Consider the following 8,920-nt stretch of genomic DNA (forward strand, 5'->3'; position numbering starts at 1 on the left):
TGGTGTGCTTCTTCCTTGTGGGCTTTGTTGCTTCTGAGTTAGATGGCTGCTTGTTTATATTCAAGTCTTTAAGACCCGAGACGCTATATCTTTCGGTAGCCAGGCACCATCCGCTTTCTTCACCACATTTGCTTATGTACCCATTTTGAAAGTGAGCATCACAGAATGCCGGATTGTTAGAACAAAGGGAGTACTTGAGTCGAGGCCTAGTGTCCATCTGCAACCTTAATTCTTAACATATAGATATGAGTACATAGTTCTATTCCCCTCATTATATATAAATATAATTACATATGTACCTGCCTGTATTTAAACCTCTATAAATGTCCTTTGCCTCCTGGTTCTTTCCTCTATTTCCTTTTACTTTCCTCCTGTCCCACCATCATGTTCAGCCTTCATTTGAGTTTAGTAATTCCTCGCTGCTACATTGCCCTTGATTAAGCCCCACTAGGCATCCTATGCCCTTCTTTCCATTGACTTTAGTTCACTTTTTATTCCTTTGTCCCTGGGTTGGTCGCCCCACCCCCAGTTAGCTCTTTTATGTGGGCTCTCCTCCTTTTCCAAGAAGAGGGATAATTGTCTTTCAGGAATAACAGTGTGGTATAGAACTTCTGTGTACAAGTTTATGTTCTTATTATTGATTCAGTGAAACTGAAGACAGAGCTCTATAATGACCTGAACTCAGAACTGAGGCTGGCCTCTGCACGCCACATCAAACCCATTTCTGCAAATCCATGAACTTGTGAATTAGGCAACTTGGTGCTTTACCAGCTGGCTGTTTTGAACTCTGTTTTTAGGGTTTTCTTGACTTTATATTTCGTCCGAGTCCAGGGGTTCTGCAGGCTGTGCACTCACTGCACATGCCCAGGGACAGAATTCTCAGAGGGGTGCCTGATTTAGCACCTTGTCATCACATCTCTTCAGAAGCTTTGCTAAATCTAAAAATAACAAGCTGTCCCCACAGATGATTTGAAGGCTAGCATGATAAATGCATTCACATCAACAAGTTTTTGATGTTTTCCTCCTGGGAACAAACCCAGAGGCTAATGTGTGTTTTGTTGTCTTCACAGGCGTGGGATTGCCCTGGCTTCCTTGGGAGGTCCGATTTATGCAATTGGAGGGTTAGATGACAACACTTGTTTCAACGATGTGGAGAGATACGACATAGAGTCTGATCAGTGGGGTACCGTGGCGCCAATGAATACTCCCCGAGGAGGCGTTGGCTCAGTGGCTCTCGTAGTAAGTCGTGTGGCAGCTTGCCCAGGGCAAGGCGCATCACATCTCTAGCTGAGTCAGAAAAGAGCCAGTGTATGTGCACGTGTTCATGTTACCAGTATGCAGCTGTTAATTACCACGTACTGCCTTACCTCATGAAGTGCTGGCTTCCTGCACCTTCTAGCCTGCCATTGTTCTTTGATCTCAACTCAGCTCGCTGCCATGAGATCCATTCCACCTGAAAGGGACCCTAAAAGCCAAGTTAGAGCTGCCCCTTGGGTTTCCGAGACTGCAGCTCCCTCGGGGAGAAGCATGCCTGTCTTCCTCCTTCAGAGCACCTGGTGGTGGCAAGCCACTGACCTTCCTGTTCGCTGCCCAGGCCTCCTCTTGCTGCTGCTGTTGGGGGTGTCTAGATGCTCCCCTTCACAGTGCCCATGAGGGAGGACAGCACCTAAATCGATGCAGAGTCTAATGTCTTGTGTTTGCCCTTCTTTTCCGTCGAGAACCATGTTTATGCAGTTGGTGGCAATGATGGAGTGGCTTCTTTGTCCAGTGTGGAGAAGTATGACCCACATCTGGATAAGTGGATAGAAGTGAAAGAAATGGGCCAGCGAAGAGCAGGCAACGGAGTTAGTGAGCTTCATGGGTGCTTGTATGTTGTCGGTGAGTGAACAGTTTATCTCACTTTCTAGCTTAATTTATTCTAGGATACAATGCAGCAATGCCGTCTACAACCCACTAACAAAAAGTAGATTGCATTTATACCTAAGTTTTTTTGAAGTTGGTTAGAGCGAAGAATTATCGATGTGTCTGAACTGCGGTGCTGACGGAGAATGCTGAGCGTACCATGGTCTGCTAGAGGAAGGTGGCGAGACTTTGTCTCACGTACTTTGACATGTTGTCAGGAGAGACCAGGCCCCGGAGAAGGACGTTGTGCTTGGCAAAGGGGCAGGGAAAGAGAGGGAGGCCCTGGAGGAGCTGGATGGACGTGGCGGCTGCAGCAGTGGGCTCGAACACAGGCACCATTGTGAGGGTGGTGCTGGGCCAAGCAACGGGGCCCTCTGTTGTGTGTCGGGACACTGGGTCAGCTAGCAGCAACATTTTAAGATACACTTTTGAAGTCTTAAGCTTATATTTCTGATTTTTTAAAATTTGTTGTAATCTGTTTTCAGTGTTTAAACTATCTCATTTTTACTAGGATTAGCAAGTATATTTAAGTAGGGGATTACATTTAAATTAGGCTTTTTCCCTTATATTTAGACACCAAGGGAATATGCTTTGCTGGCATAAGTAAGGTCTTAGATTTGTTTTTCTTATCTTCGTTTCAAGATAAATCATGTTGAGCGCTTTTAGCAAGCCGTATGCATACAGGCTATTGATATATTGCTTTTTACCTACTGAGCTCCAGAGTGAGAACTTAGTTGCTGTTGGGTGTCCTGAAGTTGGTTCTGACTCACAGCACCCCGAGTGTACAAGATGAAATGCTGCCTGCGCCTTTGCCACCCTGACAGCCCTTCCTACGCTGGAGCCCTTTGTTGGCCCTGCTGTGTCACCCCACCTTGTGAGCGTCTTCCTCTTTTTCACTCCCCTCCCCCAAGAACGGTGTCCTTGTCCAGGGCCCGAGCACTCCTGATGACGCGTCTAGGCATGTGATGCAGAACCACTCCGCCCTTGGAAGCAGCATTGCTCGTCTGCTTCTCCCCGCACAGCTGTGCTCCTCCTCCCGGCCGTGCGTGGTGCGTGCAGTGTTCTTCACCAGTACCCTCGCGCAGACCCCAGCTCGTCTTCAGTTTTCTTGTCCCCGTCCAGCTTTTGCATGTCCACGTGGGGTAGAAAACACCGTGGCGAAAGTCAGGCGCACCTTAGTCTTCAGGTGTTCTGCTGTACTCGCTGAGGTTTCCAGTGGCCAGTTATTTTAGAAGTCGACCTCCAGGTCTTCCCTCCCAATCGGTCTTCATCTGGAAGCTGTGCTCCTCCTGTCCACCATGGTTGACCCTGCTGGTATTTGAAATGCCGGTGGCATAGCTTCTTACGTCACAGCCACACGCAAGTCACCACAATAGGATAAACTAAGAGACGAGTAGTGCCGCCTAAAACCTTCATGTGCACAGGAAGTAGCTGGGGCTCTGACTGAACTGCACAGGAGCGATCTGAGAGTCTGCATTTCCATCAGCTCCTGAGTAATACTGATGCTGCTCCTGGTCAACTCTGCCGCCATTAGCGACCCCTTTTAAAGGGCTGTGTATTAGACAGGGTTCTCTAGAGAGAACTTTCAGAACTGTCTTAAGGATTAGGAATAATACAAGTTAACATCTCAGAGTCTGGCACACTGCAGTAGCCCCAGAAATGGATAACCAACTATAGTGTGATTCATGGTGATCCCATAGCATAGGTGGAACTGCCCTTGTGGGTTTTCATGGCTGTAACTCTCAGGGGAGTAAAAAGCCTTGTCTTTCTCTCTTGGAACCGCTAAAACTTTATCATGTGAAATATATTGAAAGTGTTTTGTATTCTAGTTTTAGTGATAGTGACAGTACTGTATGCATTTGTCACAATTTGTTTAATTAAATGTAAAACTTCATGTGGTAAATTTTATTGTAATTACATTGCACCTCGGGTAGGTCTGATTTAATAAAAACTAATCCCATTAGAGAAGTTGCCTATGCTGATATTTTGTTAGTGACCTTGTTTCTAAATGAGCTTGTTGTTGGTAAGTGCTGTCGGGTTGACTGATTCATAATGACCCCTATGACAGAGAATTGCCCCAAAATAGACGGCTCCTCATCGCCACACCTCCTGCTCACAGAAAATAGGCTGAGTCATCAGAGAGAGGCTGTTACTCACTTAGATGAAAATAGACCCTGAAAAGAGACACGCTTCTTTTTAATGGACAGAGAGGTATTAAGGTAATGGGCCCTGTGCGTCACCCTCAGACCTACACTGTCTCTTTCTTGCCTACAGCCCCCCTTCTCCCCAGAGGGATTGCTGTCCCTGTGCTGTGCTCATTTCTTCTTGCAGCAACATTGTACTGCTTAGGAAAGCACCTCCTCGGGTTGAGCGAGCTATTTTGCAGACCTCCGTAGAAGGCGCACAGTTTTTACTGTAAAACGTTCATGATTACATTGCTAGAATTCAATAGTAGTCTGCCCTTTTCGCAATTACAGTTGGCACTTAGGGTATTAAGGGAAACAATGAGAAACTGTTACATCTTAGATGAGACTCATGTGCTTTGGTGTAGTTTATTCCCTTCTCAAGACCTCTTGTTATTTAAACAAGTAAAGGGACCCACGGACCCACTGGACACACAGAAGGAAAGCATTCCAGTAGCGTCTTGCTTGGCCTTGGGAAGCCCGGGATAAGGAATGTTTGTGGATTTGTCCCTCCTTCTTCAACTATCCATTGGCATAGTTTTTTGCCCACTTTAAGATTTTTAATCACCGTCATTCATTGTTGAGCCACATTTGACTCACGGCCTGTGTTTTCTCTATTTTGAAAGACGACTGGGAAAACTATTGGGTTGAGAGCTCCATGAATGGTAATGCTATTTTTAAAACATTTCTCCACACAGGTGGATTTGATGACAATTCTCCCCTGAGTTCGGTTGAGCGGTATGACCCTCGAAGCAACAGGTGGGATTACGTAGCTGCGTTGACAACTCCCCGGGGCGGAGTGGGGATCGCCACGGTGATGGGGAAGATCTTCGCCGTGGGTGGCCACAATGGCAACACCTACCTGAACACAGTGGAAGCTTTCGATCCGGTGCTGAATAGGTAATCTCCGGGTTTGTGGGGTCTTCCAGGAACAGATTACGTACGGCTGAGTTGTTGCTAAAAGTTATTGCTCCGAGCCTTATTTCTATTAGTCCCACAGTAAGGAGATTTTGTCTCTGGTTACTGTTTCGAGTAGAATTAAATATGCTCTTGTTTTAAAATGTCCATTCTCCTCTGTCTTCTCAGGTGGGAGCTTGTTGGATCTGTGTCCCACTGCCGAGCAGGAGCAGGGGTGACTGTGTGCGACTGCTTAACGAGCCAGATCCGAGATGTGGGCCACGGATCCAGTAATGTGGTTGACTGCATGTGACATGCGTGCATTGCAGCCATTTAGTCATCTCACCTAGTAGACAAGAAAGCCAGCCAGGACTGTGGACAGTTCACATGACGACTGGAGTTGTCTTTAAATGGTACCTGTTGTGTTGTGACGAAGCACAACTTCTGGAATAGAAATGGAAGACAGACTCACTTGAAAACACACCTGCCCTCAAAAATGTTCATAGTAGTGCCATATCCTTGAAACACATTTTTTAATTGTGTGAATCAGAATGTTACGAGGAGCCATTTAGTGATTTTTTTTTTTCCTTTATGTTGCCTAGAGGTGTTAGACTCGGGCAGTGGATTTTTCCTGGTGGGGTGGGGGTGGGAATAGCTGCTCATCAGTTGAGGACCAGACACAGGCGGGAGCTGCTCTCATTAAAGATGATTGCTGATGAGCCCCTTCCTCGGTCATGTGCAGGCATAGGAAAAACATCCTATCTTGTGTAGTACCATCTGGCTGCGCTTACTGATGTTTACAGGAGCCCCTACGATGCCCTTGATCTAAGTTTGAATTGTTAGGAGAGCAACAGACTGAGCTGAGCTGATTCCCTCTGAGTGAGTCAACAATTTGATTTTCTTTCTCATCTTATAAAAGAAGCACTCATAAACAAAAAATTGAGCTACAGTGGGTATGGGAGGAGAAGGCTTAAGACTGGATGCTATTGTAGGGCTCAGTGGGGTTCTCTAACTCTGTGACAAGGATCTAGTGTCTGACGCAATCACTTGGTTTTGAACCCAAGATGGATTGTTTCAAGCCCATTATCAGCCAATAAAAGGCATTGTTTTAAAAAAAAGGCATTGTTGGTAAAAAGAAAACGCTTTAAACCTCAGCTTTTCCAGTTGTATTTTACTGCCCCTGTGTATATTTATTGAACTCTAATTAAAAATATTTCTACCCATGACTTTGAAGCCAGGATATTGGCATACCTACTGACTTAATCAACTTATGGTTTAATAACTAGCATTATAAAATAGCCTACTGGTTATATGTGTATCTTTTATACATACATATATATTTATTAGGAATATTACCCTGTTGTATTTTCTATTTGCTGTGTAATTTGGCATCACCCCTCAGACCTCTAACCTTCCTTTGGTCATTCCTTAGAATCAATCCTAGTTCACTGCTGGTCAGTCATCTGGGTCACTTCTGCCAGCTAGCCTGCCTGCCAGTCCACCAGCCCTGAACTTCATTGACTGGGGCCTCTAACAGTCTTGATACAGTCTGCAACCCAGCTAAGCAGAAACCAGACTACAGACGCCGAGCAACTGGGGATATCATAGCAGAAATAAGCAGATGAGAGCCCAGGCTGGCTGATAGAGCTCTTTCCATGAAGCAGGTTCCAGTGTTCTCAAAGTATGTTATTTTCCTACTGTGAGCCATCACAAGTCACTGTTGGATCTGAAACAATGCTCTCTCCTATAGCTATAACCATACTTAAGTCACCCAAAGTAGTTGACTCTTTAGAACTGCCTTCAAATGGTTTAATGTAGAAAATACGTCTCAAAACTTGAGTGAAACGGTTAATCTCTCCTGTCCAGAGGAGTACGTAGAGTGCTTCCCTAGCTGTGGTTACAAGTGTGTTTGTGATATTTATTTTCATAAGCGGGAAACGGGACTTCATGTTATTGTTGTTTCCTAAGATTATCTACAATGTTGTTCTCTTGAACATGTCTTTGATTTTGTTGTGTACAGAGGTTGGAAGTGCGTCAGAATAGGACATGGCTATTTCTGGCTTTCACATGCAAGGCCAGCACCCAGGTCACACTTGTAAGGGAGGCGGTGCTTGTGAGATCTTAGGGATGCGTGGAGCTGTCCATTATAGCGTACAAGCGCAGCACCTGCCCAGCTCTGGGACAGTCAATTACAGTCTGTAGGAATGAAGAGATGAACAGTTCACACCAGATGGCAAATTTGTGGTATGACCCCTCAGGTTAACCCCTGATGCTCACAGCACCTGCTAAAAAGTGATGTGAAATAGAGCTAAAATTACAGGTGGAGAAAACAAGGGTGAAAATGTATATATTGTTTCTTCAAGAAATATTTCCAGGTACTTTTGTGTGATTCTTCCATCATCGTTAATGTCACTGCTTTTGGTTGCACTGCCACTTTAAGACCAGTTACTTGATATTGCCTTGGGCTAATCTCACTGTATTCCTGTGTCATCAATAAGTTGAGTGTTTTTTAAGTTACTGAATAAACTGTACTCCCCCAAAGGGATATTGTAACTGAATTCCCAAGTGAACTTTGAATGTATAATACAGGCAAATGCCCAGGTAAGGGATATGCTGACTTGGATCCACTTTTACAAATGGTAAACTTGTTCTTTATTCTCCTCCCCCCATCTCTTGTCTGATGAAGAAGAAATGCATTTAGCATCCAGTTCATGTTTTATCCATGGTCTCTCTGACTGCCCATGGAAAGAAGCCATTACCGCAATGTTGATGGTTCTCCTCCTTCCTGTGAAATGACTGTGGCAATAAAACGGATGTTTTTGAAACCGTTTATAAATGTGTGATCATTCTCTGGAAAATCAAAAGAATAAATGATACATATGACCTAAGTATTGATCAAAGAATTGGATTCACATCAGTGCAAATCTGCGTTAGTCAGTTGGCTGTAATAGTCTTTCTCATCTATGGAATATCTTTCACTGAGGAGCCCTGGTGGTGTGATGAGTTACCCATGGGGCTGCCAACAGCTCGTCAGAAGTTTTAAGCCGCCAGCCACTCGGAGGGAGCAAGGAGAGGCTTTCTACGCCTAAAGATGGACACGCCCAAACCCACAGGAGCCGTCGTCTCTGTCCTATAGGGTCACCAGAAGTGGAATCGCCTTAATGGCCATGTGGTTGGTTTTTTGGATGTTTGAATGAAGATGAAAGGGTTTTGTTTCCTGCTCAGAAATGAAAGGTTAAAGGCCGGTGATAGTGTTTCATAAATCTTAGTGATTGAATTAAGCAATTGCCGCCTCAGTAACTCTAGGCTTGCACTTTATAGAAATGAGACTGCATTAACTCGAATGTTGTCCCCGACAGTGACATGGCAAACCTGTAGCTCCACACGCACCAGTACTGCCATTGCTTATTAACTGTCCTGGAACTCCTCTTTGAAAAGTCAGTTCCGAGCCACCGAGAGCATCAGGTCTGTCACAGGTCATGAAGTGCCAAGGAGTTGGTTCTAGCGCAGAGCGACTTGTGCAGCAGAACCAAACACTGCCTGGTCCCGCACTGTCCTTACAAAGTGCCACACCGGAGCCCCTTGTTGCCATCACTGTGTCAACCCACCTTGTCAAGTGTCGTCTTTGTCTGCCCTTCTCTTTTATCAAGTGTGCCCTTTTCCAGGGATTGGTCTCTTCTGATGATGGTCCAAAGTAAGACATCCGATCCTGCCATCCTTGCTTACAGGGAGCATTCTGGGTGTACTGCTCCCGAGGCAGATCCGTTTGTTCTTTTGGCAGCTCATGGTACTTGCAATATTCGTCACCAGCACCCCGATGCCATTACATCAATTCTCCTTAGGTTTTCAATATTCAACTCTCACATGCATATGAGCTCATCAAAAATGCATGTGCACCATGGTCAGGCACACTTGAGTCCTCTGACATGTTTTTCAAC

At 45.2% G+C, this 8,920-nt stretch overlaps 1 protein-coding gene across 1 annotated transcript in view; it reads left to right on the top strand.

Moving 5' to 3' along the window:
- The window catches only part of KLHL8 (kelch like family member 8), a 38,804-nt gene extending 30,992 nt beyond the window's left edge, over window positions 1-7,812 (top strand). Inside the window, exons 4-7 of the mRNA XM_045284338.1 lie at window positions 1,052-1,239; window positions 1,719-1,878; window positions 4,784-4,985; window positions 5,172-7,812. Coding sequence (XP_045140273.1) covers window positions 1,052-1,239; window positions 1,719-1,878; window positions 4,784-4,985; window positions 5,172-5,295 — 674 coding nt within the window. The 3' untranslated portion in view covers window positions 5,296-7,812. The remainder of the gene's footprint in view (window positions 1-1,051; window positions 1,240-1,718; window positions 1,879-4,783; window positions 4,986-5,171) is intronic.
- Window positions 7,813-8,920: the final 1,108 nt, after the last annotated feature.

Source organism: Echinops telfairi, unplaced genomic scaffold, assembly GCF_000313985.2.
Source record: "Echinops telfairi isolate 266 unplaced genomic scaffold, ASM31398v2 ScPeMD7_7468;HRSCAF=8506_0, whole genome shotgun sequence".
NCBI classification, from domain to species: domain Eukaryota; kingdom Metazoa; phylum Chordata; class Mammalia; order Afrosoricida; family Tenrecidae; genus Echinops; species Echinops telfairi.